General features: G+C 39.4%; 1 protein-coding gene across 3 annotated transcripts in view; it reads left to right on the top strand.

Moving 5' to 3' along the window:
- LOC122063180 (serine/threonine protein phosphatase 2A 55 kDa regulatory subunit B beta isoform-like) overlaps window positions 1–16,382 on the top strand; it is a 54,526-nt gene extending 38,144 nt beyond the window's left edge. For all 3 annotated transcript variants that reach the window (XM_042626889.1, XM_042626888.1, XM_042626887.1), the window contains exons 7-14: window positions 13,170–13,288; window positions 13,611–13,734; window positions 13,945–14,068; window positions 14,677–14,745; window positions 14,854–14,945; window positions 15,062–15,139; window positions 15,321–15,388; window positions 15,523–16,382. In XM_042626889.1, the coding sequence (XP_042482823.1) occupies window positions 13,170–13,288; window positions 13,611–13,734; window positions 13,945–14,068; window positions 14,677–14,745; window positions 14,854–14,945; window positions 15,062–15,139; window positions 15,321–15,388; window positions 15,523–15,659 (811 nt within the window). In that variant the 3' untranslated portion in view covers window positions 15,660–16,382. The remainder of the gene's footprint in view (window positions 1–13,169; window positions 13,289–13,610; window positions 13,735–13,944; window positions 14,069–14,676; window positions 14,746–14,853; window positions 14,946–15,061; window positions 15,140–15,320; window positions 15,389–15,522) is intronic.
- The last annotated feature ends 6,651 nt before the right edge of the window (window positions 16,383–23,033 follow it).

The raw sequence follows: 23,033 nt of genomic DNA, 5'->3' as shown, positions 1-23,033 counted from the left end.
TAATTCACATACATGGGCTTATTTTATTAGAAATAAGCTTTCAGTTGGGTTATGTATGTGTTGGGCCTTTGATCCCATGTGTTTTCATTGTAATGACTAATAAGCCTCTTTAATAGGCCTAAAATATGGGTAGAAAGTAAGTATGCCGAATTTGACTTCATTAGTTTAGTTAGTATTTTAATTTAAGGTCTTTAAGGTTGTTTAGTTAGCTTGGAACACTCTCACCTGCGTGTGGGTGGAATCTTTCCTTTTAGAATTATGTTTTCTTTTCAAGTTGTGTTTGCTATTAGCATCAACAACAACAAACTCAGCTACAGGATCCGTGCAAAAACACAAATGGAGAAATGAAAGTAGAAGGAAAGAAGCACAACACCAGCAAGTCAGGAAAATCTCAGCTAAATGGGGTTGACTACATGGATCCTTGTCCTCCAATCGGCTCTATCTGAGGTCATACTTGTGATAAGACCTAAAATATGCATGTCATTCCTCACAACTTCTCCTGGTCATTTTAGGTATGTCCCTAGCTCTTTCAGGTCCTTTAATCGGAATCAGATCACTCCTTACTGGGGCATCCCCTAGCCTCTATTGAACATTGCCATTACCACCTCAAACGACTTTCTCGGACCTTGTAGTGATCGGGGAAACTCCCAAATCAGTTCTAATATGTTCATTCCTTACCTTCCTAGTTTTGCTGCACATCCATCTTAACATCCTCATCTATGCTACACAGCTTCTCTATATGACACTTCTTAATAGCCCAACATTTTGGATACATCATGGCATGTCATACAAGTACAAGTGTACAAAAGTCCTGTAGAATTTTCCCTTAAAAGCCCAACATTTTGGTCCATACATATGCCTGGTTAACAATATTGTCACGCCCAGAACAAAAAGCTTCAAATGAGGCCAATAACATGTCTTGTCCATAAATAGGTATCCATCATGGATGGAATACTTGTCATCTCATTCTCCTTGGTATAATTTTCAGCAAAATCAATATCATTGGCATACTCATCTTTGATGTGTTCAACTCTTGTGTTTTGTAAAAGAGTTTTGTACGGTAAAGGTATTCATTATCAGCACCTTCCGACTAAGCGCATCAGTCACTTGATTCTCTTTTTTAGCTTTATACTTGAGAGCAAAAGCATACTCTTGCGAATAAGAGATTCACTTAGCATGTCGATTGCTGATGGAATTTGGGGAATGCAAGTACTTGAGTGCCTCGTGGTCCGATAGAGTATGAACTCCTTGTCGATCAAATAGTGTCTCCAATGCTTGAGAATTTGAATAATGGTATAGAGCTCCAAATCATATGTAGAATATCTTTTTTGCATCATTCAACTTCTCATTGTAGAAAGCAATCGGATGACTAGCTTGCATAAGCACTCCTCCTATCCCAACATGGGATGCATCGGTAGCCACTTCAAACATGAGATCAAAATTAGGTAGTCTAAGCACCGGGGCTTCCATCATCTTCTGTTTGATCAAGTGGAATGCTTTAGTGGCAGCTGGGGTCCATTAGAATGGTGCTTTCCCTCTTTTGGTGCACTCCATGATAGGTGCCATAATAGCACTAAAATTTCATATGAACCGTCTATAGAACGAGGCAAGGCCATGGAAACTTTGAACCTCCGTCAAAGTCTTAGGAATGGGCCGATCTACCACGCTCTTAACCTTCTCGGGGTCAGCTTCTACATCTTGAGAGGACACAATACAAAGGAATAAAACATTGGGCAACATAAAGGAACACTTCTTCAAATTGATGTAGAGCTTCTCTTCTCGTAGCACCCTTTTCACATGCCTCAAATGTTCAAGATGCTCATCTTGTGCTTTGCTGTAAATTAAGATGTCATCAAAGTACACCACAAGGAACTTGTCATAAAGGGGCGTAGCACATGAGTCATCACAGGCATAAAGGTTCTAGGTGCACTAGTAAGGCCAAAAGGCATAACTTTCCATTCGTATAGACCTTCCTTTGTCTTGAATGCCGTCTTCCATTCATCCCTAGGGTGGATCCTAATTTGATGATATCCATTTTGTTAATCAATTTTTGAAAAGATATAGGCTCCCATTAGCATGTCCAACATGTCATCCAAATGGGGAATGGAAAAAATATGTACTTTACCGTGATCTTGTTGATGGCACGACTATCAATATACATAGGTCATGATCCATCCTTTTGGTACGGCACACAGAATCATGGATCCACTTGTCTCTTGAGCTCAACATGCTCGGTGGGGCTGAGACGATAAGTGGGCAGATTTGGTAGTATTGATCTAGGCACTATATCATTAGCATGTTGTATGTCCCTCATAGGTGGTAGTTCATCCGGTAGCTCATTGGGCACCAAATCTGAAAAATCAGCTAACAAGTCTATAATGGGTTGAGAATGTGTCACCTCTTTCACCGGTTCAACTTCCTTTGTAGCAAGGGCTAAAATAAGTCCGGTTTCTTCACTTGTAGTCAAGAACTCTCAATGGGGCAGCATGCACAATTTCTTGTCCAGTAGCTTGTGTTTGCTTTGTATGCTTGCTTCTTTAGGTCAGTAGCTTCTTTGGAAGGGATTTTCTCAATAGTCTTCAAAACATGTTGTCTTTGTACCTGGGCAGCTCTCAACTTAGTTTTCACTTGAGGTATGTTGAATGGGTTTATTGTAAGTGGCTTGCCTTTATGATCAAAGAAGCATTGGTTCTTGGTACCACCAACCATGACATTATTGTCATATAGCCACGATCTTCCAAGAAACACATCAGTTATCCCCATAGGAATGACATCACACCACACCACACATTCTCCTCATATCCTGAGATCTTCAATGGCACAGAACATTGCTGATTTACAACCATGGTTGTGTTGTCAAAAAGTGACACCTTGTGGGGTTGTGGATGGGGTTCGGTCTTAAGCTATTTCTTAACCACAAAAGCTTGAGACATCACATTCACGCAACTCCCGCTGTCCACAATCACTTGAGCCTTGTGTGGCCCACTAGACATCAATGTATAGAACATGTCTCCTCCAATCGTCTCCCTTTGCTTCAGCCATCATAATTTTTGCGACCACATTAATAATAGCGTATGGATCATCACCTTTTGTGCATATTCAGCCTCAATAATCTTCCATTCCTTCAACAACGACATTCACATCCCGATCATCAACTTCAAGTTCATGGACTTGCGTGTCCGGGTTGGATTCAATTGCGGTGATGATGAAATTGGCTCTTCTACATTTAGGATAGAATTTGGCATAATGTCCGGTACCACCACAATGGAAGCACTTCAAAGTCGCTATTTCTCCCGCAACCATAGGACTCTTACCCTTATCCTGTGTGACTTGTGGAGCTCAGGTAGGGAATCCACTAGGTTTATTCGGTGGAAAACGACCTCTTAGTCTCAGTGGGCTGGTTGTATCTTTTAGGGGCTGATTTGATCAAATCTTCCACCTCTAAGGACTTTTCAATACATGCATTCAAAGATGAAAGTTCCACCACACCAATTTTATTATGAATATCATATAGATGTAGTAGTCCCAACTTGAATCGAGACATAAGCAGTTCTTCATCTTCGTGATAAGCACCTGTAGGTGAGAGCAAATCTTTATACTTGTCAATGTATTCCTCGATAGTCATAATGCCTTGTCGAAGAGTGTTGAGCATGTCGTAGAGACGGCATCGGTATGTTGGGGGAAGGTATCTCTCATTAAGTATTAATTTAAGTTCTTCCAATTGCAAGGCTCTCTCCGTCTCCGGATAAGCCTACTCTCTTCAGCCTTCCACCAATCCTTAGCACCACCTGTAAGTTTGGTGATAGCAAGTTGGACCTTCCTCTCTTTGGATATGCGGAACCAACGGAAATAACCATATAATGCATTCAGTCAGTCATGGAAGTAGAGGGGATCATGTTTTCCATTATACTCCTTGAAGTCCAATTTCACCTTATGTGTGTCATCATAGGGAGATTGGGGTCCATCATGTTCATCAAATTCTTCACCTCCACCACACTTACGGGCTGGTACGTTCCTTCAAGTGGGGAGTGGAAACCTTCTTAGAACATTAGGATTATTATTCATGTAGGCTGAACATTAAGTTAAGCAACAATATTCTCTTTCAACTCTTCAAACTTTAGGTCCATAGTATCCATCCTTATGTTTAGCTGTTTTATTTGTCAAATAAAAATAGAGTCCATTACATAGTTGCCAAGACGGCGTCCAGGCGGTTTGCTTGGGGCCTAAGCGATTGTCGCCTTATTGCATTGTATACTGTCTTATATTTTTTTCTCTCATTTATGCCAAATACCATTTACTTAAGATATTATTCATAAATAAGCAGATACCCCCTATTTGAATCTAATAAAAATAGTTTAAAAATCAAATTCCAAAAGGATAAAAAGTCAACATCTCGATCTAAGAACAAAAATTGGATTTTTGGTTGTAGGGTGATTTTCAATTTTCGAATGCTAAGGTTTTTCTCAATTCTGAAAGTTTTATAAATCTTGTCATGGTAGAACAATGCTAAAAATCAGAAGTCCGGTAAAATAATCTTTTGTTTTGATGTCAATAAAATTATTTCCATTTAAGCGATTTAATAACATTCGCACACTTTAAAATAAGTTTGACTAGAACATAACTTTTTCATAACAACTCAGATTTAAGTAATCTTATACTTGTTGGAAAGCTAATTTTGTACACACCTAATACAAAAAGTCTTATTTAAAAATAAAATCATTTGACCAATAAAACTTATTATAGAAGAAGAGCATTTCTCTAAATGTCAATAAGTCATGTTGATCTTTTATGACTTGATGTGAGTGTGACTATGTTGGTTTTTGTGACTTGATGTTGCTTAACGTTGATTGGCCTTTTATGTCATTAAGGGTATATATTATGACATACAAAATAACTTTAGAAAATAAGGGAAATAAAAAATAACACGAGTGATTTGATCGCCATGGCAACACCATAGCGGGCGATTCACCACCAAATCAATTAGCCAGCCCTCCACCGCCTTGGGTCGCCATGACGCTATGGCAACTATGGTCCGTTATAAACAATTAATTAGTCAGTTGGATATTCGAGAGGAAAAAACTCATTTGGATCTTCTACAAGTTTTGATCCTTGTTAAGTCTTCAAATAAGTGTAGTTTATCTCACAAACACTCCTCTCACAGCAAGTAATAACAGAAATTAGAAAAGAAAAGAAAAAGAAGATATTAAGCAAGATAGATGTGGGTGGGAATGACTATCTCAGCCTGGGTATCTCACCCACAGCTATCTCAGCTTTTTGCCTTCCTTTCTCAGGAGAAGGAGCAAGCAATAACTGCAGCAACTTCATTAATTCAATTGTGTTTTATGTCTACAGAAGCCTCTCTATATTTAGAGGCCTGAAATTACAAAATTAGAAGCTTAACTCAAATTAGAAACTAATACAAAACATAAACTATCTTATCTTCTAATTTAAGAAATAAAATAGCAGCTACTAGGGGCTTTCTAAGAAGTGTAATCAACTACTAAAACAAGGAAAATAAAGAGTTACGGGCCCAGCATAGGAGTGGTTTCAAACTCATCCAAAGGCTGGTACGATGGCTGCTTCTTCCTCCTGTGGTATTGTAGCCCATGATGGGAATCTACATCACTTCCTCTTGCTTCTCTACTTCTCTCCTCCTTTCTCACTCTCTTACCTTGATCGTTGCTTAGTTTCAACTTGGTATCAGAGCCTTGAAGGTTTGAGAGTTGACCAGCTGTTCTCCATCATTCTTTGTGTCTCTCTTGGAACCCTAGAAAAAGTAAAGGGGTCCAACAGAGACTATACCATGTAAGAAGATTCATTAGGGAGCCTTAATGGAGTTCCGTCATCAACTCAGCTGAACCAGTCTGCCAGCCTTGGGAACCAGTCACTCTTTTTCTTTCACCTGAACTCAGTTGGAGACAGGACCTGTTCCATTTGAGTCGCCCAAGGGTCTATTTTCAAGGGATGTTGATTTCAGCTAGTGATTTCTAACCTTTTATTCCTGCAAAACTCATTTCTTGTTTGAACGGTTCTGCCGCTATACTAGCTGCTGTCCTGTTGTTACAGATATTGTTCTCTCCAACCTGGAGCTTGTTATGACAAGGAGTTGGTACCTTTTAGGTTGCCTAAGGGTCCTTGAATGGTGGTATAAATGTGGACTTTGGAAACATTCTGATCTGGTTACAGTAACTCAAAATGTAAGAATTTTTTTCAGCGTCTCTGTGAACTTTTTATTGGCATTTCTCAAGCAATCTGATTGATTGGTCTCGTTTTGTTAAATTGGTTGGTAAAATATTGATGATTCTACTTTGTAATACATGCTAGAAGTGTTTTACGGTGGAAATATTACTGTTATGATTGCCTTATTACTGTTTTTGTGAAATTTATTGTTTGGAAAAATCCTACCTGTGAAGAATAGTTTCTGTTTGGTATGAGTGTGCTCCCTGTTTGATTTGGGTTTCATCCCCACTTTCTACGTTTGTTCCTACATTTTGTCAAAGGTCGGGGGAAGAGGTCAAGGACCACCTCGAGGGAATGACAAAGATAGATTTAGATGTGATCACTATGGGAGATCTAGGCACACTATAGAGAGATGTTGGGTACTTTATGGATGTCCCCCTGGTATGCATGGCAGAAGTAGAGGGGGAGCTAACACACATACCATGATGACTGAGGTTGATCTATGGGATATTCATGGGGACTATAGCCAGACATCACTTCTCTCACTCAGGATAATATTGCAACATTTCATAGGGTTTTGTCATATTTGGATGGCTCTTCTTCTACGCATATAGTACGAAATTCTTTAGCCACCACCTTACAACTCCTTCCAGTGCTTCTTCTTGGGTCATTGACTCTGGAGCCATTGATCATATGATTGGTATATCTCAATGCTTTGACCGATACTCTATTTGTTCTGGTAGGGATAAGGTTAAGGTAGCCAATGGCTCCCATTCGTCTATTTCCGGTAAAGGCCGTTTTCTTGTTACCCTCTCTATTTCTTTGGATTCTGCTCTTCATGTTCCAAAATTTGAAATTAATCTCTTACCTGTAAGCCACCTAACCAAATTCCTGAATTGTTGTGTTACTTTTTTATCTCATTTTGTTTTTCAGGATTCGGTGACAAAGAGGATTATTGGCAATGGTAGTGTAGAAAAGGGATTGCCTTCTTGATCCAGGAACTTTCCCTCTACCTAATGCTTAGTCCTACGTATGTGGGCATAGTGACCATAGTTGTGTTCATTCTATGATGTTGTGGCATCAACATTTGGGCCATCCTTCTTTTGGTGTTATGAGAAAAAAACGGCCACACTTGTTTTCTTTCTATTCCTCCTTCCCATGTGTTTTAGTGTGAACCCTTTTTGCTTGCTAAATATTATCGTTCTTCTTATCCTTACCATGACAATAGATCTACTGTTCCCTTCATAATGTGCGTACTAATGTCTATGTACCTTCTTCCACTACTTCCTTATTTGGTTATCGTTATTTTGTTTCCTTTGTTGATGATTATTCCCGGTCTACTTGGACTTTTTTTTATGAAACATAAGATTGATGTCTATGATATCTTTATAAATTTCTATCAGTTGATTCTTACTCAATTTTCCACTTATATTCAAATTGTTTGTTCAGATAAAGGGGGTGAGTACATGTATGGTGGACTACAGACCTTTTTTACCAACCATGGCATTATCTATCAAATTGCTTGCGTTGACACACCTCAACAGAATGGGGTGGCTGAGAGGAAAAATCGCCACCTATTGGAAGTCTCTCGAAGTCTCCTCTTTGGCATGCATGCCCCTAAGACTTTTTGGTCTGATGCTCTTATTACCGCTGCTTACCTTATCAACCGCATGCACACTAAACTTCTTGGTTCCAAATCTCATTTGGAAACCTTGTCTCCTCAAGCTCTTGCTTTTTCTCTTCCCTCCAAAGTGTTTGGGTGTGTTTGTTATGTCCATGTCTACAAGTCTGCTCAGACTAAATTTGATACGAAGACTCCCAAATGCATATTTTTTGGGTATTCCCCCTCTACGAAAGGTTACAAATGCTATCATCCTTCTTCCGGCCTACGGCTTCGTTTCGGGGATGTCACATTTCTCGAGTCTATTCCCTTTTATGCCCATTTTCAGCATCCTCTTTAGGGGGAGAATAGTACAATTGAAGAGGCTATTGATGTCATTCCTTTTCTCATACCCATGCTTATTCCTATTTCCCCATTTCAGCTTGGTATTGGGAAACATAAAGAGGTGGATTTTTTACATTTGTGATAATTCAGGTGTTGGGTTTGGTAAAGAGAAGGAACCTATTGTGTACAAAAGAAAGGAAAAGAAGATCTGCCAAGAGTTCTCTTTGGATCTACATCCTGAGATCCACCTTCCTCAGTCAGGTAACATTTCTCCTCCATCTTTTGAGTTGGACCTTCCCATTGTTGTTAGGAAGGGAAAGAGAGTTTTTTACTAATTCTATTGTCTGGCTTGTTTCCTATGATGCTCTTTCTCTTACAAGTGTTTCTTTTTTAGTTGCCTTTTTTTTTTTTTTTTTTCTTTCCCAAGAATGTCACTGAGGCCTTGTCTAACCTAAAGTGGAAGCAAGCCATGTCTGAAGAGATGATGGCCCTTAAGAAGAACTATACCTGGAAACTGATTGATCTTCTTAGGGGGAGAGTTTTAGTTGGATTCAGATGGGTTTATACAATCAAATAACGATCTAATGGTGCTGTTGAGAGATATAAGGCTAGGTTTGTGGCCAAAGGGTTCACTCAGGTATATGGAATTGACTATCAGGAGACATTTGCTCCTGTGGCCAAGTATAATTCGATAAGGGTCCTCTTGTCATTGGTGGCTAATAGAGATTGGCCATTGTATCGACTAGATGTGAAGAATGCTTTTCTCCTAACTCCACCAGGTTTCAAGTTTCCCTCTGTAGAAGGGAAAGTGTGCCTTTTAAAAAGGCGTTATATGGCCTCAAACAGTCTCCAAAGGCTTGGTCTGAGAGGTTTTAACAAGTCATTTTAAAAAATGGGTATTCCCAGAGTCAAGCTGATCACACTTCGTGTTCCCGGCGAGGTAATGGTACTATCACAACCCTTATTGTCTATGTGGATGATATTATTGTGACTGAAAATGACAAGGGTGAGATAATGAGATTGAAGACCTGCTTAGCCCAGCAGTTTGAGATTAAAGATCTAGGCCCCTTGAAGCAAGGTTCACAATATCGGGTTTTGACCTCTGGGAGACCAAAATTTCGGTGGAAACCTGGGAAATTTCGAGGATACCGGGGATTTTTTCCCGGTATGGTGGAAACTTAGGTTTTGACTCCCACACAGTGTTTTTTTTTGTCTGATTTTTTGTGTACAACCTATTTTAAACATTTCTAACACATTCACATCATTAGTTTCATAAAAAAGAAAACACATAATGTCTTACTTGTGTGGTGAACCAAAGGTTTGATAATCATTGCGCTGACTTGTTGGCTTAAATTTTGAAACTTTACTACATAATGACTAGATATAGTCTATAATCTACATCAAAACATAAGACATAATCCAAATGATCCAAAAAGATAAAAATATTACATCATCAACAGTTATCTATCAACACTGAACAGTAGTGACTCAATTACTCAACACTCGAAAGTAGTGACTCAATTCCAAGCAGAGTGCCTAGGCGGTTCCATCCAAGTAGTGACTCACTACCCTTAAGGCACGCATGTTACATTTTCTAATATTATTTAGTAAGCTATATATACCTTATATCATAAAAAATCAACATTAAGCCACGTTAAGTCATTAAAATCAACATTTAGCCACATCAAAACATAAAAAATCAACATTAAGTCGCATTAAGTTATAAAGAATCAACATTTAGAGAAATGTTCTTGTTCTATAATAAGTTTGATGGTCAAATGATTTTTATTTTTACATGAGACTTTTTGTATTATGTATAACATAAAACCAGCTTTCCAATAAGTCTAAGATTACTTAAATCTGAGTTGTAATGACATAGTTATGCTGTGGTCAAACTTATTTTAAAGTGTGCGAATGCTGTTAAAATTACTTGAATGAAAATAATTTTAGGGATATCAAAACAAAAGATTATTTTACCAGACTTTTGGTTTTTAGCAATGTTTTAACATTATAGAATTTATAAAATTTTCATAATTGAGAAAAACCCCAGCATTTAAAAGTTGAAAATTGCCCCTATAACTAAAATCCAGCTTTTGTTCTTGGACTGGGGGGTTGACTTTTTACCCTTTAGGAATTTGATTTTTAAACTATTTTTATTGGATTCAAATAGGGGGTATTTCCTTATTTATGAATAATATATTAAGTAAATGTTCATTTACTTAAATGATATTTGGCACAAATAAGTGCCAAAAAATGAAAATCTCTATTGTTTTCCCAAGTTTCTCACACTTGGGAGAAAAAATGCACGAGAGAAGGTCGAAATTTCCCATGTTTCGATCGAAACATGGAAAACCTGTTCGAAACCAGGTTGAAACAGGTATTTTTTAAAATCCCCTAAGGTTTCGAGTTCTCGAACCATGCCTTGAAGTATTTCTTGGGGATTGCAGTTTCAAGGTCCAAGAAGAGAATAAAAATATGTCAGAGAAAGTTTGTTTTAGACTTGTTGAAAGAAACAGGGATGTTGGGTTGCAAACCAACACACTTTCCTGTTGATCAGAATCATAAGCTAAGAGAAGGCTGTGGACCTTCTCCTGTTGATGCAGGAAAATACCAGAGACTTGGGAAATTGTTTTATTTGTCATGGACTCGCCCAGATATTACCTATGCAGTTGGGGTTGTGAGTCAGTTTATGCTTGCTCACAGCATCCTCAAGTACTTGAAGTCCTTTCGGGGAAAAGACTATTGTATGCCAGGCACAATCATTTGTGGATAGAAGGCTACATCGATGCTAATTGGGCTGGTTCAATTTCTGAAAGACAATCTACATCTGGGTATTGTACATTTGGTGGTGGTAACCTGCATAGTTGTCATGGCGTCGCCTAGGCGTCACCAAGGCGGCGATTTGGCGTCCTGGCAGAAAGAAATTCATGGCAGTGCTACGATTTACGTGACTCACAAATGGCGGTCGCCATTGGCTGATAGGTGTCGTCATGGCACCGCCATTGACGCCAGGTCACGCTTGATTCACTAGGCGGTCGATTTTTTGTAAAATGCAGGGTGATTTTGATAGGGTTATATTGATTTTTGATGATTTGATGTTGCTTAATGTTGGTTTTATATGTTATAGGGTATATATTGTAGGCTTGTAGCATGTTAAATAACTTTAGAAAATAGGAAAAATAAAAAAATAGCATACTACATAACTTTAGAAAATAGAAAAAATAAAAAATAAAACATGGGCGATTTGACCGCCATGGCAACGCCATAACGGGCGATTCATCGCCAAATCGATTAGCCACCCCTCCACCGCCTTGGATCAATTTGATGCTGTGACAACTATGGTAACTTGGTTACATGGAGGAGTAAAAAACAACCTGTTGTAGCTAGATCAAGTGCAGAGACAGAATTTAAGGCAATTGCCCATGGAGTTTGTGAACTCATATGGTTGAGGCGATTGGTTCAGGAGTTGGGGTTTGACACTGAAAGACCTATGAGACTTTACTGTGACTACAAGGCAACTATAAGTATTGCTCACAATCCGGTGCAACATGAAAGAACAAAGCACATTGAGGTGGACAGACACTTCATTAAGAAGAAGATAGACACTGGCTGCATTTGCACCCCTTTCGTGAGGAAAGGTGATCAGTTAGTAGACATCTTCACCAAAGGGGTCATCTCTCACCAGTTTAGTACCCTATTATGCACGTTGGGAATGTATGACAACATTTATTCTCCTGCTCAAGGGGGTAGTGTTAGGGTTATGTATTAGGGGTACTTTGGGAACTAGTTTATTACTTGTTGTCTAATATTGTATTTTTCCTTTTTTCCTTTCACCTCCCTAGGGAGGTGTATGTAATTCCATCTATTAAGTAGTGAATGAATATAGGTGGGAAGAGCTCTCTTTGTCTTCCACATATGATTGCACACATTTCCCTCTTCATTTTCTCTCTTCTTCTCCTCTCTTCCTTTTGCTTCTCTCCTTCTTACCTCCTCTGTTTCTCTTACCTTGATCCTTGCTTAGTTTCATTCTGATTACCCATAGCCCCCCAATTACCAAGTAGTTGGGATAGGGCATTTAATTTTATTCAGCTGTATCTGTTCCAGGGCTGTAACTTTGGGGGCTGTCATTTCTGGTCATCTTTTTGAGGATCGTTTATGAAGGCTGCGTTGTTCATAGGACCCTATGAAATGCAAATCTTAATATTCTCAAAAAGTTGTCAATATTCACGATTGTTAAAATTTGACATCGTTATGGCTACTGTCAAATTCCAGTTATCCATCTTGCTATGTTTTGGTTCATTTAGCGGAAGGTGGCTTGCTGATTCAACAAAATGTGGGCAACCCCAGTAGAACTGCTTAAGTTGATCCCTTTTATGGAGAAGCTTTGTGCTTAGGAGAAATCTCTGGAATCTTTGCCCATGTCTTAATTTATGGAAGTAGACGAACTCTAGAAATTTTGAAGGATCAACATCCAGGAAGGAGAGCATAATTTATATCTTGAGAACAATAAATTTTGGGGCTTCAAACTATATGATTTTGAAAATTTTACATGGGCTGAGTATAGAATAGGTGTTCTGTAAATTTTGAATTGTTGGTGGATCAAATCTGTAAATTTCTTGCATCTCTGGTGGTTGACTTGCACATCCTTTTGGAATATAATTATCCTTTATTTACCTTCTGGGAAAAAAAGAGGGAAGAAAAGATGCATCTCAAATGCATGTATTGGTTACTTTCTCTGCCCACTACCTGCACGCTGAGTACTAGCCACTAGGCATTAAGATTTCCCACCAGGAGATTCGGAAAAAGAAAAGCCATCTGCTACTGGAGTGTTTGCTGGATATTATCTTATATAAAATATTGTTATGCACTTATACTGGTATTTGAGAATATGTAGTATTATTTTATAGTCCTGGAAATTATGTTATGTATTTAGCCCTTTACTTGTAGTTGATTCTGTATGAAGTTCTCTATTGCTGGGAATTTGGTCATCATAGTTCATACAAGTGTATGTCTATTCTCATTGCTTTGTTCTTTAATTTTTCAGTGACGGGGAGACATTTATATCAGCTGATGATTTGCGAATTAATCTCTGGAACTTGGAAATAAGCAATCAAAGTTTCAATATTGTTGATGTCAAGCCTGCAAATATGGAGGATCTAACTGGTAAAATTTCTCAATATATTGATTTCCATGTGATGCTGACCCGTCAATGCCTTTGACTTTTGTTCATTTGGTGTTATTTATTATTTTGAATGATAGAATTGATACTGATTTTTATAATGGCAAGAAGCATTCTTCTGGTACTTGGTTTGAACTTTAGCTAGTTCGATAGTGTTATTTCACTGAATTTCCTCCGGAGGAACAAGTGTAATCCTTCAATAACCCATTCGGTGGACATGATGCTTTGTGGTTAAACTTGGTAGTGGTACCTTTTTTCCTTTAATTCTTATTCATGCTTCAACCAACAATTTCACTGTATTTGCAGAGGTCATAACATCAGCTGAGTTCCACCCAACTCATTGTAACATGTTAGCATATAGTAGCTCAAAGGGTTCAGTCCGTCTTATTGATTTGCGGCAATCAGCTTTATGTGATACTCATTCCAAATTGTAAGTGATCTTGTGGTTTTGTTTCTATCTTAATAATTTGTTCCGAGTCTTGCATAAGTATAAAGATCGAATATCTTAAGAACCATTGGAACTGTTTGTGTTTTCATTTGAGTACCAGCATAAGTAATTATTGAATTTAGTTCAATTTATTAAAAAAGTTACCTGTAGAAGTCTTTTTATGCAACATTCAATGATATTTCTTGCATACAGGTTTGAAGAGCAAGAAGCACCTGGTTCAAGATCTTTTTTCACGGAAATTATTGCCTCAATTTCAGATATTAAATTTGGAAAGGATGGAAGACATATTCTTAGTCGTGATTATATGACCCTAAAGGTTTGTGGCTTCACAATTTTTTTTTTCTACTAAATAAACATGGCATTGTTTGAGGCTTGAACTAATTGTTAGCTTGTCGGAAATCCAAGTGGAAGTCATGCAGTGCTGGATATGGTTTGGTTCCAGTGTCCATTCTTAAACGTATTGTTTGCAATGTATATTTTCTTCTCTTAGATAAATGTATATGTGGCATAAACTTTACTGGAGACTATTGTCTAATGACCGTGAATGTGTGATAGTGCCATAGTGGACTAATGTCATGGCTTCGACCTGTGGTATTGGCGACTGCACTACGATTTAATCTGGCAAATCAATGTTCGTTTGTTTTATTTCATCTGATTTCACTTTTTCAGATATTTAAGTGTGAATCATGAAGGTTTGGTAGAAGAAAATGTGACAAATCTTATCTCCCAAATTCATTCTATGCGTGTTAAAACTGTTTGGGATGTTTAAATGTTTATAACACTATCCCACTAATTCTTTTCTCCTTTTGGCCTAGTGGGAGTAATTGATTATCTTTTCCCCTTGTCAACTCATTCAAGGGACAATTTCATTTGATCAACATTTTCCCCCACCTTCCCACTCAAGTATCTTTTACTTGTTAACAGCTATGGGACATAAACATGGATTCTGGTCCAGTTGCAACTTTCCAGGTTCATGAATATTTAAGACCCAAGGTACGTTTGTTTTTTTTTTTTAATTTTCTTTCAAGAACGGGTGTGCGTGGAATTGATGTATAGCTATATCATGTTATGCTGATTATGATAGCACTTGATCTTGACCAGCTATGTGATTTATATGAAAATGATTCGATCTTTGACAAGTTTGAATGTTGTCTGAGTGGCAATGGAATGCGAGTTGCCACTGGATCCTACAGGTGTAGTCCTGTCTCTTTGATGTTCTGATGTTCCTAGTTTATTATCATCCTCACTGACCCTAGTTTACCATGTCTATATCTGAAATTGTGATGCTACTTTGTTGCTTTGATTCCAGTAATCTATTTCGCGTGTTTGGTTGTGCTGCTGGCAGCACTGAGGCAACAACATTAGAAGCCAGTAAAAACCCCATGAGGTATATGATGACTATAATGATGAATATAGATAATGCAATAATAAGTTGTAATAGAAGTTATTTTACTATTATTTTTGGCTTAGCTGTAATTGTGCTAAAACTAGATAGTTGTCTAGGAAGACTATGACTTCCATTGACTACTAAGACTGTCATTTCACACTATGCCTTAAATTTTAATCAGGAGACAAGTGCCAACCCCTTCGAGGCCTTCCAGATCCCTGAACAGTCTAACACGTGCCGTCAGACGAGGTTTTTCTTGGCTTTGTTCACTTACCAACTTTCTGAAGAACCAAATGTTGTCCATTTTGGATGTCTTCATTATAGTTGTTTCTTTTGGATCTTGGTCACCTATTAACATGGTTCTTTGATCGAATCTGTATCAGGGGCAGATAGTCCAGGAGTTGATACTAACGGAAATACTTTTGATTTCACGACAAAATTACTCCATCTAGCTTGGCACCCATCTGAAAACTCACTTGCCTGTGCCGCTGCAAACAGCCTGTACATGTATTATGCATAAAGAAGGTCCTAGAAGTAATGTGGTGTTTGGCAAGTTTTTTTGTTTACTGTTGAAAGCCACCTTGACTCACCTCCCAACCAGTGAGATGGAGGCTGCATCATCCCTTCAATGCCTCAGCATCCCTTGGCTTGTAGCAAGTAATCTGATATTGGGGTCCAGATGGGCTGTCTCAGAAATCCAAGAGGAAGACCTGTCTTTTGTTCCCGGGTGGGCAGTTCCTATCTGATTTTTTCTTTCCTAGAAGAAAAGATGCAGTTTCTGTTCTTATTGTGTTGGGTTTAGGTCAAAGAAAATGTGATTGTAGCTCTTCTACAACCAAAACAGAGGCTGTTCAATTCTGCAGCTAGATTTGAGGTCAATGGGATCTTAATTCGAATTGGAGGCGAAGAGGCTGATCTGTTGCGTCGATCTTGTGGGCACCAAGGGCATGGGGCTTGTATTATTGGACCTACATTTTGAGGGCTTGTGAAATTTAATTTAGTCATGATTATTGTCATATCCCAAGCTAACCGTTCTTTCTTCTCTTTCAGAGTTGCCAGTCTGTTTGTTTGCATGTCTAGTAGCTCTCAACTTATGGTTCCCATGGGTGTTGTGGAAACTGAAGTAACCATGGGAATCCTACTCTGCTCGGGTTTCTGTTATTGTTCAATTTACAATTCGGTACTTGTAAATTATGGGGGTTGGTTTGAATAAGCTTGGTTCAAACTGAAGTAACCATGGAAATCCTCTCTCCATCTGTGGTTGTGTGTGTTTTTAATACAGTTAATGCCGAAGACGTATAAGCTTTCATATCGAAATATGATCAATAGACATCTGGCTTTATATGAGCATTTATGGTTGAACAAGTGAAAATGTTCAATTGAACTGGTCATCAAAATTGTTTCTTCAAAATGACCCATTCCTTTATTCATTGGATGTTCTAAACCATTCCGAGTGATTTAACTTAAGGTTTCTCATGTTTGGACTTGGTCTATTTCAGTACGGAACTCTTAATAATGAGTTACTCCAATCTTTTTGTCATGTGCATTGATGGTTTGCAACTAAATTATACTCTCATGCTTTCATGAACACTTAAATTCAATTTGGTTTTGCTATTTGAAATCATTTTTCATTCTTATGGATTTTTACACCTAATATTAATTAACTTTAGAGTGAGTGGTAGTTATAATCACTAACATTAAAATCTGGACCTTTGATATGATTAATATTCATTATTACCAATAGGGGATGTTACCAAAGGTAGCTCGCAGTGGAGAAAGAGTGTGCAATCATTGAAAACAGATTAACAGATCTGAGAACATTATAAAATCGGCTTCTCAGTTCAATCAAAATCATTTCAAAACCGGTGCAGGGAATCGACTCTTTTCGACTGTTTGTTTGCAAGGGATATTAACAAAATTAAACAGTAATGGCGACTCGGGTTTCTTCCCTGGAGGCTCCGGTGGTGTTTGGAGATCAGGATCATCGTGGCTTGGAGGGCAATGGTGGGCTTTCTACCGACATTGCAGTTCCTTTTCTGCTTGTTGAATCACACCTTATCCCTGCAAGGGACCCCTCAATGCTCGCTGCAGTTAATGATGTTTCTGATGCAACCACTGAACAAGCAACAAGGCCCCTTTCTTATGAGGTTGCTGTGGGGGGTGAAATGGCTGTGAATACCACAATTATGGCTTCATCTCTTCCAGCAGTTGATGATTTACCAACCCCAACTAAGGTTGGGAATTTGACGAGTATCCGGATTCCTCAATCAGCTTACCTGAGACAACAAACTTAAGTTCGCTCTCCTAGGTAGGGTTAATTTTCGGACCATATCAATGGATGCCCTGAGGACTCATGTTAGATCTTCTTGGTTTCTCAAGGAGGATGAGGTTCTCAATTCTCTGGGTAAAAGTTTTGTCCTCTTTCGATTCTTGTCTGAGGGGAATATGATGAGTATTTGGAAACGTGGTCCGATCAAGGTTGAAGGACAACTACTACGTTTTCAGAGGTGGAGACCTGAGTTTAAGATGGAGGATGAAAATATTACACAGACTGGTTTGGATCCGATTTCCCAACCTTCCACAGGAGTATTGGGATGAAGAAGTTCTTCTCATGATGGCCAAGGCAGTTGGCCGCCCTATTGCTATTGATCGTAGAACAAAGGACTCGTACTACGGCCATTTTGCGCTTATCTGCGTTGATTTAGATGATTCTCAACCTCAAGTAGAGGAAATTTATGTTGAGCGTGAGTATGTGTCATCTTCGGATCCATTTATTCTTAAACAAGTGGTGGAGTTTGAATCCCCACCATCACGATGTGCCTTATCCCATCGTTTTGGTCACAACCCTGAGGGGTGTCCGTCCAAGAGACATGAGAACAATCCCCGTGAAGACGCACCCGGTGCTGTTTATGCGGATCAGAGGCCTCAGCGCTTAGAGACAGGAGTGGCGTCCCCGCCCAACTCAGCTCGAAGTAATGCAGCCACCCATGTCTCAGCCACCGCAGGAGGCTGTACTATCGGTTGAGGAACAGTCCATGGTGAGAATCCCTACTTTTCAGGAAAATAGCGCTCAAATCAGGACTCCTTTGGCGCATTCTCAGCAGCAGTTACCAATTGGGACTGGGATTCCCTCTGTGCCAACCGTTGAGAATAGAATATTCTCTGATCCTTTCACTCTTAATTTGGCAACCACCCAAGCTAACATCCAAGAGGGAGTGTCTTTATTTTCAAATCCAATATTTCCTATTTTAAGGGATGCTAGCGACAATGGGCATGAGGATGTGGACTTGGGTTTTGACCCAGGTTCGGATGGGTTAGGTGCATCTGGATTAAGCCCGGATGGGGTTTGCTCTGATGAAGGCCAGCTGGAAGTTATCCTCCAGGGTGCAGATGACGTTAGCTCTCTGCCTGAATTTCCCAATGTTGCTTTTAACGTGGAGGATCATGGTAGAACATCTATCGTTCACCATGATCTTTCGTTGCCTTCTCCAAGTGTCGCGGATGGATCATTCACTATTTTCACTAGAAGAAAGGGTAAGGCCAAGCAGGTGACGGCCTTACCTGCTACTCATGGCCAGTAGCTCAAACATGGAGACAGAGAGCTGGTTTCGACTTCGGTCATTGCTGAGGGTGCAAATCGTCGCGCCACTAGACTCTCCAATAAATCTATTTCTTAATGAAGTGCCTCTTCTGGAATATTAGAGGGATGGGCAATGGTTGTGCACATGCGGCGTTGCAATTACTGATCAAGGAGCATAACCCAACCTTTGTTTGCATTGCTGAGCCTAAAATTGACCCAATCAAGTGCCGAAAGAGTTTCTTTTGCTCTCAGGGTTACTGCTCTAATTTTATTCACAATTCTAGGGACGTTGCATCCCCAAATATTTGGTTCTTTTGGAAGGAGGGGATCAAGCATTCTGTGGTTGTTCTCAGTTCTGACCAACATATCTCAATGCATATGGAGGTAAATGTTGTTAATTTCTTTATGTCTGTGATTCATGTTAATTGTTTTCAAGCAATTAGAAGGCACCTTTGGTGTGACCTCTGTGGTCTCGCTGGCTCGGCTACCCCTTGGCTTGTCATGGGGGACTAACTCTTACCTATTCTCCCATGAAAAGTGAGGCCCGGGCAGATTCAATGCTAGTTCTTCAGAGGATTTTTCATCTTTTATGGATGCTGCCCCTTTTTTGCATTACTTCCTCTGGTCTGAAATTTTCCTGGCCAAACGATAGAAGAGTGGGCAGCATTAGTGTTGTTCTTGATCGTAGCCTCTGTAACCAAGAATGGATGGATGCTTTCCTAGGGAGCTCCCAAAGGATTCTTCCCTGCAGCTATGCAGATCATTTGCCCATTGTTCTGAATTGCTCAGAGATTCCTTGTCCTTTTAATGCTCCATTCCGTATGCAGAGGTTTTGGGCTAAACACAGGGATTTTAAGGACACGGTTAGCTCCTCTTGGACGGTCCCAATCCAAGGCACCCCAATGTATGTGGTTCTTCAAAAGTTAAAGCATCTGAAACCTCCTATTCGGGAGTGGGCTAGATCGGCGTTCCCCATGATTGATGTGGAGGTTGGTAGCAGAATAGCAACACTTCTATCCATCTAGCAATCTATTGAGGCCAATGGTCTCGATGATGATCTTTTCAATCAGGAGTTGCAAGCTAAAGATGATCTAAATCAGGTGGTTCTTCTTCTAGAAAAATTATGGTGCGAAAAGTCAAGGATTAAGTGGCTTAGAGAAGGTGATTGCCGCTCCAAGTTTTTCTGCCTTTCGAAAAAAATTCGAAAAAATAAAAATATGATCAAAGTTCTTCAGGATGGCAATGGTGAATTTTTTATTGAAATGGATGCTATTGGCCAGCGCTTGGTATCCCATTATAAATATTTTGGCAAGAAGGGGGTCTCCATTACTCATGCTTCTCTTTTGTTTGTTATTCTTGAGATCCTCTCCGAGAGGGATAATGACAGCCTCACTGCCATTCCATCAGTTGAAGAAATCAAGAGGGCTGTTTGGGACCTTGATCCATCTAATGCGCCTGGTCCTGATGGATTTCCTGGAGTTTTTTATACCACCTGCTGGGATATAGTAGGTTAGGATGTCATGCCATCCGGAATTTCTTCATTGAGGGGATCATTACGAAAGGAGAAAACATTAACTTTCTTACCTTGATCCCTAAAGTGAAAAATGCATGTAAAGTGGGCAATATCGCCCTATTTGTCTTGGAAATTTTTTTCTAAAAATTATTCCTTAGATCATGAGCACCAGACTAAGCACTTTTCTTCCCCACTTAATTTCTGAAGAGCAAGGAGCCTTTCAGAGGGGTAAAGTAATCTTCTCTAATATTGGCGTTGCTTCTGAACTTGCCAATATGGTCTCGAAAAAATGCTATGGGGGTAGCATAGGGCTCAAGCTTGACATCCAAAAGGCTTTCAATACCCTGGAGTGGAGTTTCCTCTTTTCTGCGATGGAAAAGTTTAGTTTTAATAAAACTGGATAAAATTGGTTGAGGAAATTTTTTCTACAACAAGACTTTCTGTCCTTGTTAATGGTGGCCCTATGGGGTTCTTTAGAGTTGAGTGAGGCCTTCATCAAGGGGATCCTCTGTCTCCCATACTTTTTATCCTAGCAGAAGAAGTCCTTTGTCGTGGCCTGAGAGAGCTCAGGGACAAGGGTCTCATAAAGCCTATTTCAGGTCCAAGGAATGTTTACACTCCTTCCCATCTTCTTTATGTTGACGATCTAATGATCTTTATTAATGCAGATTTGAGAGGAATCAGATACATTAAAAATTTCTTTGAGATGTACCAAGCTTTTTCGGGGCAACTTATCAATTTGGAAAAAAGCTAAATTTTCCTAAGCTCCATTCAAGCTGACCACAAGCACAGGATCAAAGATATTCTTAATATCCCCAGCTGTGATTTCCCCATGAGATATCTGGGGGTTGATATTTTTAAAGGCCGAGTTAAGAGGGAGAGAATCGTTCCTCTAGTTGATAAGTTTAAAGCTAGAATTGCTGGGTGGAAAGGAAGGCTTCTTTCTATGGCTGGGAGAGTGGAGTTGGCGAAGACAGTTATGAGCAGCATCCCCTTGCACAATTTCTCTGTTTATCTCTCACCTGCTTCATCTATTGCCCAGATGGAAAGACGGATCAGGAATTTTATCTGAAGCAGGGATGCAGACACTTCTAAATCAATCACTGTGAAGTGGAACAAAGTTTGCAAGCAAAAAGTGAAGGGGGCTTGGGCATACATCGCCTGAGAGATATCAATCTCGCTTTGATTGTGAAGTTTTGCTGGTATATTCGCACTGACTCCTTAGAATTTGCTTCTTTTCTTAGAGGAAGGTTTATGACAAGCAAGGGTAGTCTCAAGAGGTATGCCTTTTCCTCTTCTATTATTTTCGGTCTTAGAAGAGTCTAGGATTTTGTCTGTGAGGCTGAGCATTGGATTGTTGGGGATGGATCTAACATCAAATTCTGGTACGATTGCTGGGTTGGTGCTTCTACCCTGGCGGATGAGATTATGTCTTCTGACCCAATAGTTTGCAGCCCTTTGATCCTAGCTTTTGATTTTATTCATGATAGTAATTGGAATAGTCCTGTGCTTTGCTCTATGCTCCCTCAGAATGCCTGCAATCGAGTTGCAAGGATTCCAATTTCAGGGAAATTCTCTATTTCTTCGACATGGGAAAAATTAAGGGAAAAGTTCCCTATTAATGGTTGGTGGCGCATGATCTGTCTAAAAAAAAATTCATCCAAGGTTTTCTCTCTTTGGATGGCTCTTAGTGCAAGGTTGCCTTCCAACGGATGATATGATTTCAAGGAAAGATGTTTCTCTTGCCTCCAAATGTACTCTTTGTGGTAATTGTGAGGAAAGGCTTAGACATCTAATTTTGGAGTGTGATTTCTCTATGAAGCTTTGGAATGTCTTGCTGAATTATTTTGATCAGAGAAGGAGTGGCTTCCTTTCTATTGAAAGTCTTTTCTCTTGGTGGAAGAGGAAATCAACATTTGTGCTCTGCAAGGAATTGTGGTCTCTTCTGGTTATAATTGTTCCTTTTCACATATGGGCAGAGAGAAATCAAAGAAGATTCGATGAGATTGCCACTACAATACATCAGATTCATTAAGTAATCTTGAAGGATCTCAGTGCCCTTTCAGCCGTTAATCCAGTGCAGGTTAACTCAGTTGCTGACCTTCTTTTGTCCAAAAAGCTTCACATCGCAACCTCTATGCCACGAACTAGATGTATTCAGGAATTGCACTGGAGGGCCCCTTCTAATGAAATCCTCAAACTCAACATCGATGGTTGTTCTCTTGGTAATCCACGCCGATCAGGTGTTGGTGGTATAATCAGGGATGGGCTTGGATCAAATATAGTTTGCTTTGCTATTTATGAGGGTATTGGGACAAACTTCATGGTAGAGTTTGCTGCTTTTTTTCTATGGTCTGAAATGTGCTAGTGGGAGAGGATATAATAAAATATGGGTTGAGTGCGACTCCCAATCAGTTGTGAGCTGCATTAAAAATTAGAAAATCCCATGGTGCTTTCAGCAACAGTGGAGGTATTTTAGGCGTTATCTGGACAGTACTTGGGGAATTTGCCACTGTTACAGAGAGATAAACTCAGTCACTGATAAGCTGGCTAAACTTGTTGCTTCAAGTTGCTCCTCAAATATCTGGGACTCTGCTGTGGGTTTTGTTCTTTCAGACCTTCATTGGGATGCTCAAAATAGGCCTAGATTCAGATTCATGTAACTTTCTTTGTTTTCCTTTTTGCTTTCTTTTCTTCCTCTACTAATGGCACTGCCGAAGGTGGAGTAAGAAATCAAAGGGCTGTTTCTGTATAATCTTCTATTCTATAGTAATACAATTTTGCTGACCTTAAGCCAAAAA

Source organism: Macadamia integrifolia, unplaced genomic scaffold, assembly GCF_013358625.1.
Source record: "Macadamia integrifolia cultivar HAES 741 unplaced genomic scaffold, SCU_Mint_v3 scaffold1235, whole genome shotgun sequence".
NCBI lineage: Eukaryota > Viridiplantae > Streptophyta > Magnoliopsida > Proteales > Proteaceae > Macadamia > Macadamia integrifolia.
The sequence above is the reverse complement of the archived record's forward strand: the minus strand, read 5'-3'. Positions and strand labels throughout refer to the sequence as shown.